This window comes from Pteronotus mesoamericanus, unplaced genomic scaffold (genome assembly GCF_021234165.1).
Source record: "Pteronotus mesoamericanus isolate MK-2021 breed Mesoamerican mustached bat unplaced genomic scaffold, CSHL_Meso_final contig_256, whole genome shotgun sequence".
Classification (NCBI taxonomy): domain Eukaryota; kingdom Metazoa; phylum Chordata; class Mammalia; order Chiroptera; family Mormoopidae; genus Pteronotus; species Pteronotus mesoamericanus.
In genome coordinates, this window is record NW_026555108.1 from 5,101,830 (window position 1) to 5,124,219 (window position 22,390).

General features: G+C 52.9%; 1 protein-coding gene across 2 annotated transcripts; it reads left to right on the forward strand.

Moving 5' to 3' along the window:
* Positions 1-2,506: 2,506 nt before the first annotated feature.
* Positions 2,507-22,113, forward strand: NLGN3 (neuroligin 3). 2 transcript variants are annotated; one of them, XM_054574214.1, is made up of 6 exons: positions 2,507-3,104; positions 7,698-7,757; positions 9,453-9,602; positions 16,536-16,721; positions 18,800-19,589; positions 20,205-22,113. In XM_054574214.1, exons 1-6 carry the CDS (start codon positions 2,648-2,650, stop codon positions 21,046-21,048), a joined length of 2,487 nt encoding a protein of 828 aa, XP_054430189.1. In that variant the 5' UTR covers positions 2,507-2,647; the 3' UTR covers positions 21,049-22,113. The 2 variants fall into 2 exon arrangements, with proteins under 2 accessions (XP_054430189.1, XP_054430188.1); XM_054574213.1 differs by lacking the exon at positions 7,698-7,757.
* Positions 22,114-22,390: the final 277 nt, after the last annotated feature.

A 22,390-nucleotide genomic window follows, 5' to 3' on the forward strand; every position in this document is an offset into this window, starting at 1 on the left:
CCGCTCCCCGTTGCTCCTCCACCTTCCCGAATCCCGCATCCTTCCATCCTCCCGCCCATGGTCCCTCTATTTCCACAGCCCGGCCCGCATGCTCATCAAAATACCCCTACTGAGGGCCCCCAACCCCATTCCCGTATTGCACGTTGCCAGTCCCCCCTCCCCCGCAGTGCAGCTCCATTCCTTTTCCATCATAGCATCTCACAGCCAGGCTCCCTCCCCCACTCTCTGCAGCCCCCCCACAACAGAGGCCTTTATCCTATCCTCCCCCGTTCCAATGCAGCTCCATCCCTCAATTCCTTTTAGAGCCCTGGTAGCCCCCAATACTGCGGTTTGCAATACCAGTGCATTCCTGCACAATGTCCCTCGCCCAACACTGCTCCAGCCTAAAAAGTACCCCCAGATGCCATTCTAATCCCCGGCACTGCCACCTCCCCTTGTCTTCTCCCAAATTGCAAGTTGGACCAGGATGCAGATCTTGGCCTTGGGGACTCACAGTGGATCCTAGGGTACAGAGGGCGTTTGGGGGTCGATTTGTCTAGGTGGTCACGGGGGAGGGGCTGCAGGGAATTGACTCAAAGGGGATCGACATTTGGCGCCGAAGGGGTACCGGAGAGGGAGGCATCTGGAAAGGGTTAATGGAATTCGTGGGGAGGGGCGGCACCGAGAGGGTTAATGGTGGGGGGGTGCTGGTGGGGAAGCCGTGTGAATGAGCGGTCTGTGCCCCAGAGTTGCCATGGAGATGGTGAATGGGGGGATTGTGTGAACTCAGCTGCGGACTATCCCCCCCCATACACACACACACCCACTCCCTCCTGCCCCACCTCCCTACTCCTACCCCTTCCTTCCCCTGCCCCTCCTCCCTGCACCCGGGTACATTATGGGCAGTGCCTGGGATCTAACCCCCCCATACTTTGCTCCCCATTTTCTCTGAGATCCCACCCCTTTAGTCGCTTTGCCCGCCCTCCCTCCTTCACCTCCTTCTGCGCTCGCGCGCGCCCTCTCTCTCTGTGTCTCTCTGTGTCTCTCTCTGTGTCTCTCTCTGTCTCTCTCTCTCTCTCTCTCTCACACACACACACACACACACACTCTCTCTCTCTCTCTCTCTCTCTCTCTCTCTCTCTCTCTCTCTCTCTCTCTCTCTCTCTCATTCCCCTCTCGAGGTGGCCGATTGCCGGGCGGTTCCCAATCTCCCTCCCCCACCCCTTCAGGCAGTTCTTTAAGTCTTAAAGGAGAAGGCCTGCAATCTTGGAAAGCTGGAGAACTGGGGGAAAATAAAATTGTGTGTGTGTGTCCATGCACAAGTGTCTTTGTGTGCCTGTGGATATGTGTTGACCGTGGAACTGTCAGAAGGCCTCTGTGTCTTGATTGTGTCGCTATTTCTGTTTCTGTCTCCACCTATGTGTCACCCTCATGCTGCATGTGTTTCTGGATATTTACCTGAGTGGTGTGTGATTATATTTCAGTAAGTCTCTGTGTGTCTCGGAATGTACGTCTCTGTCAGTCTCTGGATCGGTGACGCTCTCTGTCTCAGAATGTGGCACTCTGTGAGGGGATGTCTGCGGCTTTGGAATGTATGTCTCCGTGAGTGAATATTGCAGTGTCTGTTATCCGGCTTGGTCTCTGTCACTCCCTCTCTGAGACTTTGTGAGTTTATTTCTGTGAGTCTCTGAGTGTGTGTTCCCTGCACTCCGCTGTTTATTTTCCGCTGGCTGAGCATCAACAATGCCTAGGGTGCTAGGCAGAAGGGTTTCTGCCTGAGTCCTGGCACTCTGTGAGACTCAGAGATAGCTGACAGAAATGACCATGACCGAGGCTTCAGGATCTGGGAGCAGTCAGGGCTGAGGAGAAACGTACAGGAGGGTCTCTGGCAAATGGCTGTCCTTTCCCCGCCCCCTGCTCCCGCCCCCCCTGACCATGAGGGGTCTTTCTGTGGGGCCTTTTGCCTATCTGAAACCCTTTGCCTATCTGGGACCCTTTGCCTATCTGCTGCTCTCCCTTCTTGTGCCATAAGGTGCCAGAGTGTGGTTCCCGACCCTTTGTGGGCTTTGTCCTGGGGGGGCGGGGGCTAGAGAGCTCAGTGGTCGTGCAGCGTGCCCAGCAGGGACCTCAACTCTGGTTCCAGTTCTCCTCAGCCCTGCTACCACACGCAACTTTGGCTCCAGCTGGCCCCCATGAGCTCCATTGGCTGAGGAATTCAGGTTGGGGACTGAGAACTTGTAGTGGCAACCACTGTCACTTTGTCAAGGCCCTTGGGTTTTCCAACCATGGCCAGGCACATTGAATGGTTCTGGCTGGCAGCGGAGATCGTCTGTGGGTCCCTGGACCCGTGGGCAAGTGAAACCTCTCCTAACTGGAGAAGAAAGGGCCCCAGCCCAGCCGGGCCCCAAAGACCCACTCCATAGCCCTCCTGACCGTCTGGGATGACAAATACTTCCCTCTTTCCACAGGCCTGTCTGGCCCTGAGGGAGTCCCCTTTCTGAAGCTGTGGTGCTTGGACGACCTGCTCTCTACGTGGCCCGGCGCCTGCAGGTGTCCCTCAAGAGCTCAGTTTTGAGGTTCAAGTCAGTGTGGCCATGAAGGGGCTGCCTATTGGGCTGATGCTGTGACCCTGGAGTCTGCCTTTCTTGCCAGTCCCCCTGCCCGGAACATGTGGCTGCGGCTTGGCCTGCCCTTGCTGTCCCTGAGCCCCAAGCCCACAGTTGGCCGGAGCCTGTGCCTCACCCTGTGGTTTCTCAGCTTGGTGCTGAGGGCCAGTACTCAGGCCCCAGCGCCCACAGTCAATACTCACTTTGGGAAGCTAAGGGGTGCCCGGGTACCATTGCCCAGTGAGATCCTGGGGCCTGTGGACCAGTACCTGGGGGTACCCTACGCAGCTCCTCCGATCGGCGAGAAACGGTTCCTGCCCCCGGAACCGCCCCCGTCCTGGTCAGGCATCCGGAACGCCACACACTTTCCCCCAGTGTGCCCCCAGAACATCCACACAGCTGTGCCCGAAGTCATGCTCCCCGTCTGGTTCACTGCCAACTTGGATATCGTCGCCACTTACATCCAGGAGCCCAATGAAGACTGCCTCTACCTGAATGTCTATGTGCCCACGGAGGATGGTGAGTGCTGAGGCCAGGCACTGTCCCCTCCCCGCCTCCCACCTGCTCCGGTGTGTCTCTGGCTTGCATGTGGTTGTGTGCCCTGCAGCATGCGTCTGTCTGTCTATGAAAATGCTTCTAACCATCACTCTGCTTGGCCTCCCCCTTCCTCCTCCCTGTTCTTCCCTCTCCCAGCATTGTCTGAGCTCCCATGTGTGAGTGACACTGTTACCAGGAGGGGCCTGGCCAGGCCTGAGAGCTTTGACAAGTCTAGGGCCAGAGTACTGGATGGGGGACCCCTGGGGGAGTATGGGTCACTGTCGGCAGCTGCCCGCGGGAGGATGCTGGCTCCGCCAAGCCCCCTGTTGCCGTTCCACCTGCCTTGAAAGGTGGTAGCTGTTTGTAGCCGAGGGAGCTGGGTGCGTGTGCGGGGGGTGTGGGGACAAGCCTGGTGGGCACTGCTTAGGTGCCTCCTCTTTGACTAGCTGGTGCCTCCTCCCGCGGGGGTCACATTAAGGTAAGTGACAGAAACAAGGAGGTGGTGGGACAGGCTCTCTGCCACGTGCCACCTGCAGAGCAGCTCTTCGGGCCTGGGGGTGGGGGGATGCATGCCCCTGGGCAGAGGCCTCCTGTTATTTTTTAGTTTTTTATTCATTTTACAGTAAAGCGGATTTCCAAGGAATGCGCCCGAAAGCCCAACAAGAAAATTTGTAGGAAAGGAGGTAGGTAGCGAGCCGGCGGGGAGGGAGAGAGAGAGAGAGAGGGAGGGCTGCCTGCCCACCTGCCCTTACCCCTGAAGACCCAGCCTTCCTTCAAGTAGCCCAGGCTCAGGGGGCGGTCGGTGAGCAGACTGAAGCTCCACCTCATCCAAGGGCCCTGGCTGCCTTTTCAGGGAAGATCTGGTGGCCTAAGGCAGATTCAGAGCAGAAGCAGCAACCTTGTTTCTTCCAGTCTTCCCAGTCCCCACTTCCACCCTTAAGCATGGGCCAAGGACAGAGCCGCTGGTTCTCCCCCAGGCCACCTCAGGAGAGTTCAAGGCAGCTAAGATGGGGCCAGAGGCTCTGCCCTTTTCCTGGTGGGGGAGCCACGGGCTCATCCTTCCATGTTCTTTTCTGGGTTGATAGCCTAGACTTAACTCTTCAGCCCTGAAACTGAGGCCATACTCTTACACAGGCTTAGTGATCCTGCCCCCAGCCCCGCTGCCTCCAGCCAGAATATAGCTGAGTGACTGGGGCAGGTCTGGTGGCAGACCTCGGGCGTCTCTGGGAACTATGGACTCTACAGGAGGCACGAGATCGTGCATTTAAAATTGACCCTCTTGCTGGGAGGAATTTGTTCCCCCTGTGTAATAAATCTTCATGTTTGAATAGCGCTTTATGTTTTCTGTAAAGTGCTTTCATACTTACCTCATAAAACCCTCCCTACATCTCTAGGAGCTTCTAAGGTGGGAATCGGTATCCCAATTTCATGGGTGAGGAAACAGGCCCAGGGGAGTGACTTGCTGCTGCTCAAGGCCCCATCCCTGGTCTGTGGCAGAGCTGGGACCAAAACCTGGGTCTCTTGACCCTCAGGGCAGCGATCTTTCCACTGTAGCACGCGAGGCAACTCCCGTCTAGTCATTCCCACCTCCCCAACTCTGAAAACTGGTGAAGTATGGATGGGTTGGGCCGAACTGGAAACAGTAACAGCCTAAGGAACTGGTGGAAAATCAGCCTGATCCCTTAGGCAAGCCTGGAGTTTGCTTTCTTTTGAAATCCTAGAGCAGGGTTCCCCTAAGCGGGACTGGGTGCTCCCTGCTGAGTGAGAATGTCAGGGAGCAGAGCCTGGGATCTCCATGTTGGGCATGCGCACTAGGTGCTTTTGACGCACACTAAACAGTGAGTGAGGCCTGCTGCCCCGAGGAGGTGTCCCACCCTATCCCCACACCAGCCCAGGATCCTCCACACAGTAGGCTATTAGTAAATACCTTTTTTGCACATATGAAGAAGCGTTGTGGTGCTGGTCTGGCCGCCACAAAACCTGACCAAGGGAGTCCCAGCTCCGCACTAACTCACAGGGAGAACTTAGGCAAGTCTTCTCCTTTAAGAATCTCTGTTTCCTCAACTGAAGGTGGTAGAGGACTGGTCTGTCCTTAACATGCCATTAGCTTATCAATGAATTCAGAAAGCAGGGGCCCCTTAAACCTACTCCTTTGAATTACTTACTTGGGTGGGGTGGTGGGAGGGATGACCTTAACTTTATCCATTTCCTAGGAGGAATGATCTCCCCCAGGGTCCCAGTAAGAGCCTAGGGCAGTCCAATCCAGTCCTGAGACTTTGGCTTGAGAGCTGGCTATAAGCTCCACCCTGATACCTTTACCGATCATGATAGCTGACTGGGGGTAAGGCTAGGTGTTGTTGGGATATGGAGAGATATGAATGAGACAGAGGTAAGATTTAGTAATAACTGAAGGTCTGATCACCGCTCTGAAGAAGCTCCTAGCTTAGTATTTAGCCTCAGCTGGTTTAGCTGCACCCTACAGGCCACTTTGGGAAGCAGGGTTTCAGACGGTATGGGGGAGGTCATTTGGTCATTGAGCTGTTCAAAGTAGTTCCCTATCTAGGGCCCATTGGCCATTTGGAGGAGACTCATCCACAGAGGCGGTTGGGGTTGTGTGCCTCAGGAAAGGCATGGCTGGCCGGGCTGGGGTCCTGCAGTGGTACCGTGTCAGGATGGGAGATGGCGGGTGGGCTGGCCTGGGTGACAGGCACGGCAGCAAGGAGTTGTTCAGCAAGCGCCAAGCTGAAGGTGCAAAGGCATCTGTGTGGGGGAGGCTGGGGCAGTACAGCGACCCAGGGACACTCCTGGAGGGTGGGAGGGATGCATCTTCTAAATCAAGGCCCATGAGAAGTAAAGGATTTCCTGAGGAAGACCTGCCCCATCCTCACCCCCACCGCCACTCCCCGCAAGTTAGAGGGGATTCATGTTTAGGGATGAGTGATTCATTTCTGTGTAGGAGGGGGGCACTGTCCACTGTGTGGATGGTGATGCCCTGAGTCTCACAGGGTCTCTGGGAGCATTCATGGCAGGTGTTAAGACGGTAGAAGCCACTGGAAGCTTGGGAAGCTGGAGGCGGTCTCTGCCTCTTGGGCTGGGCTCGTGTCCTGGTTGAAAAGCCATTTTGTATTATGAGGGCGGTTCCTGTTTTGATTAATAGCTGGAAGGGAATTCAGTGACCGGAGCCCAGGCCAGCTGAGAAAGAAGGCTCTTTGCTGCCTCCAGGCTGAGAGTAACTGGTGTCCTAGAGAAAAGGGGAAGCCCTGGGCGCCAGCAGAATGGCCTCTGTTTGCACACACTGCCCAGCATCCAGGCAGTGGGTCCCCTTTCTCCGGAGCCATTCATTCTCAAGGTGTGCTTCTCGTGTCCTTAGAACAGGAAGGACAACTGGTGCCAGCCAACCCCCAGGTCCTAAGTGTCTTTCTGCTCTCCTCTGATCTCTTCTTTTCTCCCCTTCCCTCCCTCCCTTCCCCTCCATGCTCCACCTCTTTTCTCATGTATTTTTTCCCTCCCCTTTCCCTGTCCCCAAAGGATGGCATGGTGCAGTGGAAAGACCATGGGCTTTGGAGTCAAGCAGACCTGGGATTGACTCTCACCTCTAGCACTTTCTAGCTCTGTGATCTTGAGCAAGTCACTTTCCCTCTCTGAATCTCAGTTTCCCCATCAGGAAAACAAGAATAAAGATAGTAGCCACCTCACTGGGGTGTAAGGATCAAACCACATGGCAGAAGTAGAGTGTCAGGCACATGATATAAATACTCGGTACATAGTACGAACTATTATCATTATTCCTATCTCAGTCTCTCTTTCTCTCCTTTTCTCTCCTCCCCTCCACTGCATTTCTCTGTTCCCGCCTCCTTCTTCCCCTCCCTCCTCTGGCTTTCTCTAGATCTCAGAGCAAAGCTTGCTGCTCTCAGGCCTGGTTCCTATGGGCAGGAACTCCATTCGCCATTAACCAAAGCAGGGGCCCTGAAAAGGAATACCAGAGGGACAGCTTCATCTCCCATTTTCTCCTGTGGGAATCAGGGTCAGCTGAGGCCCAGCTTGAGCCTGCTCACTGGGCCCGGGGAGCTCAGGGCTGGGATCCCTGGCACCTTGCTCCACCCTGATAGCTCGCATCCATATCCATACATGCTGGCAATGCCGCCTCGCACACTCAGTGCCTGCCCCGCTCTCCAGCTCAGCCTGCCTGTGTACACACGCACAGCCCCTCGCAGACGGGATAAATCCCTTCCCTGAGTGGCTCTCTGGCTCTGTGCCCTGGCCCACCTGCTGCTACCTCCTCCCTAGCAGGGAAGGTAGTTGGTCAGTTGGTCCAGATGGGCTGTTGGGGACAGGGAGGCGGGGCAGGGAGGTGCAGGGAGGCCAGCACAGCAGGAGCCTGCAACACCATCATCCTGATGAAGGTCTGGGCCTCAGCCCACCCATTCCCTCAGTTCTTGCCATCCCTCCTGCCTGTCCTGGGCCCAGGCCCAGAGCTGGCTTGCTGGGCCACGCTGCAGTCATGCTGTTTTTGAATTCTCTCTCTGTTTTGTTCTCTGTTCTGTGCTGTTGTGTCTCCCCGTGTCTGGTCCCCAGGATCCGGCGCTAAGAAACAGGGCGAGGACTTAGCGGATAATGACGGGGATGAAGATGAAGGTATTTGGGGGCTGCAGGGCGCGGCGGCTGGTGCATGGCACAGAGCCCCTCCCCCTCTCGATGGGGAGAAGCCCCGTCTGTCTGTCTGTCCGTCCGTTGGTGTGTTTCTGTTTCTGTACAAGGCCGTTGGGCTGTTCATCCATCTTTGGCCTGATTGGCCACTGGGAGATCCAGGGTGATGGACATGGCTGGCGGGGAGCAGGGGACCACAAGCAGAGCCATGAGGAAGTCCTCGCCCCGCTCCCCCACCCATTCTCAGTCTTACTGCTGGAGACAGCTTCCTCCCCATCTGCTGTGGTTCATGGGCCCCTGCCCCTACTGAGCAGCAGGGAGAGTGGAGAGAAAGCAGGGCTGAGGAAAGGTGAGGAGATGCCTGTTTCACTGAGGGGACACCTGTGTTTTCTGGGGAGGCTGGCTGCTGGGACGGGGCTCAGCAGGATGTTGAACTGAGGAGTGAGGCAGCGACAAATCAAAGGGGCTGGACAACAAACTGCTCTAGCTAGAACCTCCCCAGCCTTCTCCCAGCAAGACAGAGAGGGCCTTGGGGTGGGGTGCTGCGGTGGGTGCAGGACAGGGCCAGAAGGACTGGGGACGATGGCGCCAGGCCAAAGCCAGGACAACACAGTGCAGTCGGTAGATGGCATGAGATCCTTGAGTGATGGCTGAAGCAGTCTTCCTTCGTCCTTGGGAAAACGGTGTATTTGCTCCGCGGCACAGAGCTTTCCCTTCTACCTCCGTGCCCTGGCCCTGCCCCTCCACCCCCGGAGGGGCCAGACAGGTCAGGGGGCCCACTGGTGGCTGGTGGGGCTGCGCTGGCGTGGCCCAGTGTTGAGAGGCTGCAAGTAGAGGTGATCAGGCTGGAGCCTCCTCCTGAACACCAGTCCCGTCCCTGCCCCCGGGGCCGCCGGGGTTTGGGAGCAGCCACATTAAGGTCCCTCGCTGTATGGCCTCTGGGAGGCTCCATCTTCATCCTAATGCTGACGGGGGTGGGGTCTCTCCTTCCTAGTTCTGCCCTTTCCTCTTCCACATCCCCAGTGGCTCCAGATAAGGCTGCCTGATGCCCAGGGAGAATGGGGTACATGAGCACATGGCTGAGAGACCATGTCACTAAGGTTCCTCCTACCCCATCTCTGCCATTCACTGCCCTTCCTCCACATTCTTCCTTGTTCTCTCCCTGTGCTACCCCTTATTCCCAGCCCTCTTGTCTCTGTCTGCACTGGGGGGCCAGCTGCTGCCAATGGCCGTATTTCCATGGAACTGGTCTAGTCTTGGGGGTTCCAGGGCTCCCCAGCCCCTGATCTCTAAAGCCATATCAGGTCCCAGGACTCCGGGGTGCTCAGGGCAGGGACTCACTCAATCCAGCCAAGGGACCAGCTGTTCCTCTTCCTCCTGCTCCCACCCCTGCCTCAAGGGCCCCATTCACAGCCTACCTAGGCCTCACTGTATCGGGCGCGCCTGGCTGCTGGGAGGCGCTTGAAACCAGAGTTGTTAAAAATATCACTGAAGTCCAAGTGTCTCTGGCTGATGCTTGAGCTCCAGGCTGAGTAGCCCCGTGAGTCCTGCCCTCAGAGATGGTGGTGGTGTCCTGGCACCTGGGATAGCTTTGCTGCCCACACCCCTCCCCGCCCAGGGCTGGCGGGGGTGGGGGAGGAAGGGCATCCTACCCAGCCTGTGTCTCACCCCTTCTCCTTACAGACATCCGGGACAGTGGCGCTAAGCCCGTCATGGTCTACATTCATGGAGGCTCTTATATGGAAGGGACAGGCAACATGATTGATGGCAGCGTCCTCGCCAGTTATGGCAACGTCATCGTCATCACCCTCAACTATCGGGTTGGGGTGCTAGGTATGGTTCCCTGCTAGGCGCCTAGAAGGAAGCCTGGGTTCTCAAGGAGGGAGGAAGGGGTGTTGGGGAGTTAACACCTGGTGTCCTTGGTTCTCTAGCTGATGCTAATGAGCACTGTCAAAATGTTATCCCATTACCACTGCCCAAGTGATGGGAGCTTCGCTATGGCCCCAGGCCCTTTCCTGGATGTTCAGTTCAAACTTCGCACTTTCACTTAAGCCTTAAGCCAGGTATCTGCTTCCAGGCTTTTGCTTGGCTGAGTCTTGTAGGGCCCATTAATTTTCTAGCATCCTGTCCTCGTCCCTACCCGCCGACATCACACAGCCCTAAACAGCCAGCACACACACAGATATTCCTTCTAGCCAGTCACATATCCACACACCCACACAGCCTCACATGTTGACACATGCACACCGCCCTCATTCACCCTCATGCATACAGTGATTTCTCACCCCCTACAAGCATAGACACATAGCCATACACATGTAGACCCCCACATCCACATCTATAGACCCCCTCACATATACACACATTCCCCCAGCATTTTATATACACTGAGCACATGTAGTCTCCCCCACACATACACGCACATGCCCATATATCTCTTATACCCTGCATATCGGTATCCCACATGTACATAGATTTCTCTCACCTTCCACACACACACACACACACACACACACACACACACACATTCCCATATATCTCTATTTCCACATATTATACCCATATCTACACCCATACACATCGCACATAACCACAATCACACTTTCCTCTACCCCCATATGTATGCTCCACACAAAGACCCACGCCCTGCACATTCATACACAAACTCCACACATACATACGTTACATATACATACATATATTTTTTCCACACAAACTCATTCCCCCTATGCACCCCACTTCTGCATCCATCCAAAACCCACCTAGACACATCTGTCTCTCACCTTCCCTACATAAACACTACCTATGTTCCCCCTCCCTACACCCATACCCACACATCCACACCTCCCCACCCCAGACATAAAAAAATACTGCACACATGCATCTCATAGCCCTGCTTCCACATCTACATCTACATTCCCCCACATATACACACACCCATTGACCCCCCTACACATATACCCATGCGCACACACAGGTCCCATACATACCTTACACAGGTCCCATACATACCTTGCATATATACATCCAATACTTACATAGGTACACATTCCCCAGACTACCCTACAAATGTATACACATTCATATATCCACACCCAGCCATTCATGGACACACATCTCTACTCACTGCCACACTCATGCCCACCCACACTTATCTACCCCATATACACACACGTACACATTTCTTCTACTCTGTCCATGCAGACATCTCCATTCACTCCCACGCGTTACACAAACACACTCTCATGCATATACACTTATTTCTCAAATACCTCCTCCTACACATACACATGCCCTTCCCCAAACGCACTCTGTCATCCACACACTTGTTTCAGTGATTCAGGCTGCTGCTCCACCCTGCACCTTCCCTGGTGATGGTTAATGCCTACGCGTGGCAAAGATCTTGAGGTAAACACATGCCTCGGAGAGAGTGACTAAGCATACAGGTCCTTTCTCCTTTTCAGACGGTCACCTAGGCCTCAGAGAGCACAGGCAGCCCTGTATCCCTGGAGCCAGGAGGGCCTGTGTCCCCAGGGTTGCAGTGTGGGTCCAGGCTGTTTGTTGGGTCCGTCGGCCTCTGTGTTGAAACAGTAATTAGGCATGGCTTCCTGCATGGCTAGCTGGCTGACAGGACCTTATTTTAATTTCCTTTTGAGGATATTGCTTTGCTAGTTCTAATCCCAGAGGGTTCGGTACAGCTTTTCACTGGTGGGTGCAGTTATGTCTGCAAAAAGGCAATCTTCTCTTGACTTACCCTTAATACTATGTGGGATAGCAAGATGCTGTTTGGGCGTTCAGACCGGAGAAGTGCCATTCCCTGGAAAAAGTGGAGCCTGAGTGCCCTTCAGTGGCAGCTGGAGACCGGGCATGAAGCACACAGGGCATCTCCCCCGCCGGTCAACAGTGTGATGTGCTTTGGGGTCCATCATGCTGCTGCTCCTCTATCTCTCTGAGTCGCCCCAGACATCACAGCAGGGCTCTCCTGAGCTGCACTGTCCTGCTGAGAAAGGGCAGTTGAGTCTATGACAGTAAAAATGTCCCATGAAGGTGGCTGCAAACCCACATTCCAAGGCTGCACAGTGCCTCAAGAGTGATGCACATGCAAACATACTCATGCACAGATATACAGGCACACTCACCTGGTAGTTTAAGGCCAAAAGGAATTTTGCTATTTTGTTTTCTTAATGATAGTAATAGAAAACATTCAACTCAGTTGCTTCTAAAATTTATAAACACAAAGTTTCATTCTCAAACATGTATTGGAAAGTACAGAGAATACTAAGGTTGTGCTTCAGTTCCATATTATTGCACTGGCTATGGATGACGGAAAGAGAGAGGAGGTGTGGGGGCGGGGAAGAGGGAAGAAAGGAAAGAAGAGAGAAAAATGACAGGGGAGAGCAAAGAGGAAAGGTGACACAGGAAGGAGACAGACAGGAGACACTCTGGTTTGAAGCGTCAGCTGGGAGCTGTGGGCTGCACAGAAGTCTGTCGCTGGGGAGCACTCCCTATGATTTGCCGATCACTTCATGACCCTTCCACTGTTCTGACCCTTAAGCTTCTGCAGCAGAAGTTCTTAACCTTTTGGGGAGCCTTGGACCCCTTTGAGATTCTGATGAAAGCTATTGACTCTCCCTGGAGACACACACACACACACACACACACACACACGCGCGCGCGCACACACACACACACAATATTTCATGGTTCCCACTGAAGCTCATCCATGAAATCCAGGCTGAGAACCCCCAACTTGACAACCTCCTCTCATTTGGATAACCAAAACAGCATATCTGGGGGCAGAAATATTATTCTTTGGGCATAAGCAGTTAATGATCAAAATAATACTACCCACATAAACTAAGGAGTCATAAACTAAGATTCCATCAGAAGTTCTTTACTGCTTCCTGTGTATTCTTCAGTGCCTGCTCTGAAACACAAATAAAATCAGTAAGCCACTGATTAGGTTCTGGGTACATACAAGAAGGTTTTGTCTCTTCATGCCAGATGTAGAACATGGGTTTGTCCCTGGCACTTGGGAATTTTCCTCAGTGTAGCTGAGGCTTTGTTGTTTTGCTTCTCAAACCATCCCAGAACAGGTGGCCAGTTTTGGACCTCGATTACAGCAAGTCCTCACTTAGTATTGTTGCTAGGTTCTGTGACTGTAAAGGGAACAACATGTAATGATACCAATCTGACCATAGGCTATCAGGGCGTCCAACCTTTCGGCGTCTCTGGGCCACACTGGAAGAAGAAGAGTTGTCTTAGGCCACACATTAAATACATTGTGACATGTAATCACACACACACACACACACACACACACACACACACACACAGAGAAAAAAACCCTCATCATGTTTTAAGTAAATTTACAGTCTTCTGTTGGGCCACATTCATAGCCATCCTGGGCCACATGCAGCCCGTGGGCTGCAGGTTGGACACCCTCATACAAATGAGTTAAGTTCCTGTGGTATCTCATCAGCATTATAACATTACAACAAAATGAGGTTGAAGGAAACGTTATTTGAGGACCTGCTGTATGTGTATTCATTTACCCTCCCTCCCACCCGCTTTTCTGGAGCGCTGAGCCCAAACAGACTGTTCACTCTAAGGTGCTTCTTTAGACATCTTGAGTAATTCATGTATTTGGACAATGTCCAAGGCAGAGGAGTAGCTATTATTTGAGATGCTCCCACTGGGCTTGAGACCAACAAAAGAAAGGGACCCCAGCAGGATATAGGATGTGGCTATCCCTGGGGCTCGGGAAGCAGGGGCTTGCCAAGTTTTACTCTGGGTTCCAGAATTTAATCCTACATCCTTGCTCAGGTACTCTTCAGGCAAACCGAAAGCCTGGTAAACATCAAGCCTTGCGTGACATGGATATCTGGATTTGATACCATATGCCAGGTTCCCGTCTTCTGTTGACAAGCAACTTACCATGTACTGCAGCATAGACTTGGGTCCAAAGAGACTGGCTCAGATTTACTCTAACAGTTTATGAAGTTTGGTATTTCAGCCTCATTCTCATGTGCTTTGCATGGATGGCTGAGCTGCAGGGGAGCCGGCAGTGGGTGACTGCTGTCCCAGACTGCCAGCTTTGGTGGGCTGGTGGTGGGTCATGTTTGCTGTATCATCTTCCTGAGACTGCTGCATATAGCACTTCAAGCAGGACTCTTGTAGTAGGGAGGGTTGATAGGCTTCATCCACGTGCTTCAGTGCAGTGCTTCTTTCTTATCCCAAGGTTCTTGGCAGCCGAAGGAGCCGAGGGTGATGGTCGAACCCTGCCTCCCCCAGCCCTTTTTTTTTTTTACATTTTAAATATTTATTTTTTAGAGAGAGGGGAAGGGAGGGAGAGAGCGGAAAAAACATCAAGGTGTGGTTGCCTCTTGCGCGCTCCCCACTGGGGACCTGGCCTGCAACCCAGGCATGTGCGCTGACTGGGAATCGAACCAGCAACCCTTTAGTTTGCAGCCGGGTGCTCAATCCACTGAGCAACACCAGCCACCCCCACCCCAGCCCTTTCAGGCCTTTGTTCCGAACCCAGGAAACTGGTACATGTTGAAGCAATTGACTTTACTTCACCTAAATGCAGGCTCTTGTCCCTGATTAGGACAGATGTATTTGACACATTTCACTGAACGACACCTTCTTTGGCCAAGGCTAAGTCCAAGTCTGCTGTTGCCCAAATTGGAGAAAAGGGAAAGAGGGTACAGGGAAAGTGTGGTGGGGAACGTGACAGGTGGGCTAAGAGAAGCACTAGTGATTTTTGCCAGGGGATCTCAAGGCCTGGACAGCTGGGTTGAATCTTGGTCAGCATACTTCTTTTTTAAATTTTTTAAAAGATTTTATTTACTTATTTTTAGAGAGGGGAAGGGAGGGAGAAACATCGATGTGTAGCCACCTTTCAAGCACCGCCTACTAGGTGCCCCGCCTGCAACCCAGGCATGTATCCTGACTGGGAATCAAACTGGCGACCCTTTAGTTTACAACCTGACACTCAATCCACTGAGCCACACCAGCCAGGGCGGTCAGAAGACTTAAGTCCTCTGAAGATTTGTTGGAGAAGCTTCAGTTTGTGAATGGGCCCGGAGAAGCGGGTCCCCCTGTCTAGAGGAACAAGGGCTCCTCCATTCATCCTCATTCAGGCTTTCTCTAATTCCTCCTCGTTTCTTCATCGGGAACCTGGGGCTGAAGAGGGCTTGTGACTAGGTCCTGAGAGGAATAACTAAGTACTTTACATACTTAATTGTACCAAAGGTAAATTAATAACACACTTGAAGAGGGTGAAATTAGCTCTCTTGCAGAAGCTAGAAACGGAAGGACTTGAGAAAGACAGTGAGGATGTCTTGTGCCTCTTCGAGTCTTTTTGAATTCACCTTCTTCCCGTGGACTTCCAGGACTGTCAGAGAACTCTCTGTGAGCTGAGGGAGCCTCCTCAAACATGGCCTCTCACAAAGGTGGCGCCAGGTGCTGTGAATGAGCTTTTCACTGTGGAGTCAAAAAATACTGATCTAGGTATGGGTTTCCAGAGTATAGGAGCACCATGATTACCCACGTGGAAAGAATCCTCCCGAAAGCCTAGGGTGGGAGGAGATAGAGCCTTCCAAGGAGCTTAGGGATCAGGGAAGAGGGATGAAATGAGGCAGCAGGATCCATCTTAAAATGGAAGCAAGGTGGGGCAGGGGGAATATAGGACATCTCTGTGGGATAGCCAGCAGGTGGGTGGGAACGTAGTTTCCATGGCAACAAGTCTCCACAGCAGCAAATCCCAGCAGGTGGGTGGGAAGGTAGTCTCCATGGTGACATGTCTCCTCGGCAGCAAATCCCACTGGGTGGGCGGGAAGACGTGTTTCTGTGGTAACGCGTTGCACTGACTTCCCTATTTCTCCACCAGATTAAAAAGATGGTCTAATCCAGGGGTTTTCCAACTTTAACAGGCATCAGAATCACCTGGAGAGTGTGTTAAAAACGCCGATTGCTGGGCCCCATCCCGGAGTTTCTGATTCATTAGGTCCTTGGAAGAAGGAAATAAAGACCTGCCCTGAGAATGAGGGGAAGGGGGCATCCGGAGCCCCAGAAAGAAGTGGAGGTGGACTAGCTTGTTCAGAAAGGGCAAGGAGAGCTTAGGAATTGTTGCATCTTGGGATCTTCACTTTCTTCAGAGAGAAAAGGAAGAGTAAAGAGAAGTAGCTATAAATTTACAGTGTGCTCAGCATATTGGAGATGTCTATTCATACTCCTTTTATCCTTGTAACAACCCATTGGAGTAATTTTTTTAATCCCTATTTTACAGAAGAGGAAACTATAGCCCAAAGATTTTAGATAATTTGCCCAAAGCTACTTCACTAGTAAGTGGTAGAGCCAAGACTCGAACCAAGGAATTTAAGTCCAGGGTCCTTGCTCTTAGCACTCTATCTCGCCAGGTGCTTGAGTCATGACGTGGATAGCACATCAGGGCAGAGCTTGCTGGGTCCTGGCCATGTGCAGTTCCTGCAGGTTAAGTTTCCCAGCAGGAGGCATCCCCTTCAAATGGTCTGGAGATCCCTCCTTCCAAACCGGAGAATGGTGGGGGGCAGGGAGCTGATCCTTGCCATGCTGATGTTTGCTGGACCTTGCAGAAAGGAGTACTGCTTTATACTAGCTAGGCGGATAGAACTAAGCTGCATGCCCATCCTCTGTCCTTACAGCCCCGACTCCCGCTACCATTGTACCCCACACCCTCCATCCCTCCGTATTCACTGTCCTCCTGCCCTTTGTTGAATCCAGGTTTCCTGAGCACTGGAGATCAGGCTGCCAAGGGCAACTATGGGCTCCTTGACCAAATCCAGGCCCTCCGCTGGGTGAGCGAGAATATTGCCTTCTTTGGTGGCGATCCGCGCCGTATTACCGTCTTTGGCTCGGGCATTGGTGCGTCCTGTGTCAGCCTCCTCACGTTGTCACATCACTCTGAGGGTGAGTAGTTCTGGGGGAAGAATATAAACGAGCAAAGCATGCTGGCTACCCACCCGGCACCTCAGGCCTTGCAGGCTCTCGAGCGTCCCACTCCATGCCCAGGAGCAGCAGGAGAGTCAGCCCACCTCAGCTCAGTATCCCTTTGCGGAGAAACAGAAGGGAAGGCCAATGTTTTGCTAGGGGAAGAAGGAATTCTCCCAGTGGGAGAGAAAGGAGAGAGTCCCACCTGCAGCTTGAGAAAGTGATCCCATTCCCATCCTCTTCTGACGTGGGAGTCTTATTTGGGAGAGTGGAAGCCCAGTGCCTCTCTCTGAAGGGACCAATTTTCTTTCTGAGTCAGGGAAATCTTTCGTTTGGAGAAGGACACATGACTGCAAGATAGAGCCCTAGGGTGGCAGTTAGTTTTTAGGTGTAAGAAACACTCCTTCACCTTTCTCTCTGAAGAACTGTACATGAAAATACAGTTCTTGTACAGTACCCTGAAGAACTGTCCTTGAGGGGGGAGATGAGTGAGGACTGCTAACCTGTAGGAGCAGTTTTTTTCTGAGGGATGGTCACCTATTATCAGACTCCAGACCTCCTACCCTGCCAAGGGAAACTCTGATTTTTAGCCCCAAGAACACCCTCTCTCCTGGCCATGAGTCCCTCCACTCTTCCAAGAGAGCTGAAGTGGCCCTTCTTTTGCTCATAGGAAATATTCTTGTCACCTCCGGACTCCAGCACATTCTGTGTCTGAGAGGTAAAGGTGCTCTTCTATGAAGTCAGGACACCTGTGAGAGAAGACATGCTGTTTTCACTGAAATCAACCCCTTGAGTTAGAGATAACCTCACAAGAAGACTTTCAGTCTCTCTTTGAGGAAGGCCTGTCTCTCTGAGAGAGAAGAATTACCTCCTCTGACCTAGAAAGTCCCTTTCCATCTCTCCAGGGACTACTTTCGCGGGGGAAGACGAGGGTGGGATCTGCATCCTACCTTAGAATGTGTTTCTACGTGACAGTTAATGGGAGCAAGGGTCCCTTTTTCCACAAAGGAGAGTAAGGTGGCTGGCTGTGAGGGTGCCTCTGTCTGAAGAGGGGGACGAACAGTGCTTCCTCTGACTGGGGACTGTCCCCGGGAGGAGAAGGCCTTTCTTGGCGCTCTGCTCTGTCTCATAGCGGGCCCGTGTCCCTGCAGGCTCGGCTGCTTTAAGGATTTGTTCTCACTGCCTTTCTGTCATTGACTCATGAAGAACAATCTCTCGAAAAGTGAGGCCATCTCTTAAGTCATCATCTGTATTTCCTTCCCTCTCTTCCTGCCCATGCAAACTGCCTTTCTCTTAGAGGAGTGGAATTGTGCGCCTGAGGCCCAGCTTATCCTTTGGCAATGTTGGGGCCAGGGAGAGAATGATACCCTTTTTTCTTCCCTAAGGAAGAATCATTCACTTTTTGAGTTTGGAACACTGGCTCCCCTTCAACAAGGGGAAAATCTGGATCAGAGGCACCAGTAGCTTTAAGAAAAGGAAAGGGTCTGTGGAGACTATGGACTGGGAGAGCACATTCCCTGGAGACTTTCAGACCCCAAGACCTTTGCCCTCAGAATCCTTCCCCAAACTCCCAGAATGTGAGGCTCTCTCCTGCCTGAATTTCTCATCTCTCATGAAAAAGACCCCTTTGTGGTGGAAGCGCCAGCTCCCTGGTGGTGCGCTGGCACAGAACTGGGCCCAGCTGGGCAGGAAGCAAGAGGGGAAAACAAGGAGAGATAAAGAGAGGGAGCATAAGGAAGCTGATGTCTGGGACCCAAGGGGTTAATCCTTCCTGGCATGTCCTTAACCCCCAAGTTACCAACCATTGCCCCAGGACAAGGAAGCAAGAAGCAAGTCGGGGACCAGTCAGGGAAGGGACCCAGCGACCCCTCCTCTGGTCCTCACCAATCATTCCAGCCCAAAGGGTCGTTTCTCCTTCCCAACCTATTCAACCCAGAGGGCAGCACCAGTAACAAAGGAATGGGGAGCTGTTTGATTTGCCTGTCAGAGGCAGGCAAGGGGGGTCTGGGCTGTGGGTGACAAAACAGATCTGACCTGGTGCTGCCTGTCTTTCGTAGGGCTTTTTCAGAGGGCCATCATCCAAAGTGGTTCTGCTCTGTCTAGCTGGGCTGTGAACTACCAGCCAGTGAAGTATACTAGCCTACTGGCAGACAAGGTGGGCTGTAATGTGCTAGACACAGTGGATATGGTGGACTGTCTTCGGCAAAAGAGTGCCAAGGAGCTGGTAGAGCAGGACATCCAGCCAGCTCGCTACCATGTAGCCTTTGGCCCTGTGATTGATGGCGATGTCATTCCTGATGACCCCGAGATTCTCATGGAACAGGGTGAGTTCCTCAATTATGACATCATGCTAGGTGTCAACCAGGGTGAGGGGCTCAAGTTTGTGGAAGGGGTGGTGGACCCTGAGGATGGTGTCTCTGGAACTGACTTTGACTACTCAGTTTCCAACTTTGTGGACAATCTGTACGGATATCCTGAGGGTAAGGACACCCTACGGGAGACCATCAAGTTTATGTATACAGACTGGGCAGACCGTGACAACCCTGAGACCCGCCGTAAAACCCTGGTGGCACTCTTCACGGACCACCAGTGGGTGGAGCCCTCAGTAGTAACAGCTGATCTGCATGCCCGCTATGGCTCACCTACCTACTTCTACGCCTTCTACCATCACTGCCAGAGCCTCATGAAGCCTGCTTGGTCAGATGCAGCTCATGGGGACGAAGTACCCTATGTTTTCGGTGTCCCTATGGTGGGCCCCACTGACCTCTTCCCCTGCAACTTCTCCAAGAATGATGTTATGCTCAGTGCTGTCGTCATGACCTACTGGACCAACTTTGCCAAGACCGGGTAAGGAGAAAGTGGGGGTTCTTCTTTAGGACCCCAGCATGCCGTCCCCTCTGCTCCTCTATCTAAACCTCTTCCATCATCTCCCTTCCTAAGGTATTCCCCAAATCTTGCTTGCTAAGCCTTTCACCTGGCCTCCCTACTTCTTCCTTTGGAGTCTTTCATGCCATTTCCTTCTCTAAAAAATTTGTCTGAGGCTCAGAACTCAGTTGACATTAGGACTGAGCAGGAGTGAGAGTCATTGGCTGAACTATGGGATTCCAGGTTAATTTGTCAGAGGCCATGTGAAGTAGGAATAAAGTACATTCAGAAAGAGCCTTTAAAGGGCTCTCGGGAAAACTGGGCAGCTGAAAAGATTGATGAATGCTCAATAGCATGTGAGAAGAAAAAGTGTCACAGCATGATCTCACAGGACAGGCACAGGGAAGGACTGTATGGTTCCATGATGCTGTGGGCAATAGGAGTTCAAGGTTGGGGAAGAAGAGGAGTATGGACAAAGGAGTGGGGAGACCCTGAAAAAGATGAAAACAGTGGGAAGTTGGGTGTGAAAGGAAGAATGCTGGGCCCTTTCCTCATCTAGGTATAGTGGTAACCCCAGATTTCCATGTGGTATTGCAGGGATCCCAACAAGCCGGTCCCCCAGGACACCAAGTTCATTCACACCAAGGCCAACCGCTTTGAGGAAGTGGCCTGGTCCAAATACAATCCCCGAGACCAGCTCTACCTTCACATCGGGCTGAAACCGAGGGTCCGCGATCATTACCGGGCCACTAAGGTGGCCTTCTGGAAACACCTGGTGCCCCACCTATACAACCTGCATGACATGTTCCACTATACGTCCACAACCACCAAAGTGCCGCCTCCGGATACCACCCACAGCTCCCACATCACCCGAAGGCCCAATGGCAAGACCTGGAGCACCAAGCGGCCAGCCATCTCCCCTGCCTATAGCAATGAGAATGCCCAAGGGTCCTGGAACGGGGGTCAGGATGCAGGGCCACTCTTGGTGGAGAACCCTCGTGACTACTCCACTGAATTAAGTGTCACCATTGCCGTGGGGGCCTCCCTTCTGTTCCTTAACGTTCTGGCATTCGCTGCCCTCTACTACCGCAAGGACAAACGGCGTCAGGAGCCCCTGCGGCAGCCTAGCCCTCAGAGGGGAGCCGGGGCCCCCGAATTAGGAGCTGCTCCTGAGGAGGAGTTGGCAGCATTACAGCTCGGCCCCACCCACCACGAGTGTGAGGCCGGTCCCCCCCACGACACACTACGCCTCACTGCGCTGCCCGACTACACACTGACCCTGCGGCGCTCCCCTGATGATATCCCACTCATGACCCCCAACACCATCACTATGATTCCCAATTCCCTGGTAGGGCTGCAGACGTTGCACCCCTATAACACCTTTGCCGCAGGGTTCAACAGTACTGGGCTGCCCCACTCACACTCCACTACCCGGGTATAGCTCCAGCCCAGAGCACAGCCTATCTCCCGGCTCCCTCCCTCCCAGATCTACAAACACACATGCACACACAGACACAGACACAGACACACACACACACATACACACACACACGTACAGACATATATGTATACGCACGCAGCCACGCCCGACAGCAGACCCACCTGCACAAACATAGATGTGGACATGCGCCCGCATGTACAAAAACACAAATAAGGAAGTAAACCTGAACAAACCCTTCAAATGGGGACGCAAATGAGTCCTTGGGAAGCTGAGGACCCATGGAACAGCAGCTGAAGCCAGCTCCTTGAGCCTGACCAGACACTCCTGGGGGCTTGAGAGCACCAGCTGGATACCCCCTTGGTGCTCGCCCTCCACCTCTCTTGGAACCGCACCACCGACCAACTCCAGACTTGGGAGCTGTAAAGAGCGCAGTAGCTCTTTCTCCCCCAGACTTGGTCTTTTTCTCTGGGTCTTGTTTTTGTTGATTTTTTTAAAAAAAATTTGGAACAAATGTTTCTCCAACCTGTGAGTGCAAAGAGGCTGCCGAAGGGAAAGCCCCAGGCCCAGGTCGTTCTGGCTCTGGGAACCCCAGTGCTCACATGATCCGACCAAGGAACAGGACCCGTGAGAAAGAAACAGATTTGAGTAAGACCATGGGTGGAAGGAGGAAGGGGCTACCGCTGCATGGGGTTGGAGGGCCATAGGGGAGAACTGTCCGGCCATCTCTATGTCCCCATGGCAGGCTGCAGAGTCTGCAGCGTAGATTTGGTGAATGAAGTTCTGTGGAGGCCATGTCATTATCGGGCCCAGGTATAATCTGGGCTCTGCCTCTGCCCTTGGGGTAATGCTATCAGAAATTCACCCCATTTTATTTACAGTCTCTTTTGTGTCTGTCATTCCTCTTTCCAAAAGGCAGTGTTTTTTTTTTTGTTGTTGTTGGCTTTTTTCTTTTTTTTTAAAGAAAAGTTCTTAAAACACTAACGGAAACCCATGGAGTTTGTCCTTTGTAAAAATTTTAAACACAGTGTCTTGTTATAAAAATAAAAAATCCAGTTAGCACTCCCAACTTGCCTCCCTTGCGCAGGCCTTGCCCTGACAGACCTCCCAGCTGGGTGCCTCTGCAGGCTAGGAACCAGCAGCCGGCTGCCTCCCGTGCCTTTCGCTGATGCATGTCTGGGCTGCACTCTGCTGGGCCCGCATCAAGGCCTCTCCACTCTTCATCAGGTTGCCGTCCATGTCCCCAGGACTCTGGGTTCCTGCTGCGGAAGCCTTCTCTTAGCGCCTCGTGGCCTTCTAATGAAATGGCAAAAATAACACTTCTTTCTCCTCTGTATGCCATCGT

Bases quoted from the DNA above. Each gene is read 5' to 3' on its own strand.
- NLGN3 (XM_054574214.1), top strand. From the start codon at position 2,648: ATGTGGCTGCGGCTTGGCCTGCCCTTGCTGTCCCTGAGCCCCAAGCCC. The intron at 16,722-18,799 runs GTGAGTAGTTCT...TGTCTTTCGTAG, and splicing joins GTTGTCACATCACTCTGAGG to GGCTTTTTCAGAGGGCCATC. The intron at 19,590-20,204 runs GTAAGGAGAAAG...GTGGTATTGCAG, and splicing joins ACCAACTTTGCCAAGACCGG to GGATCCCAACAAGCCGGTCC.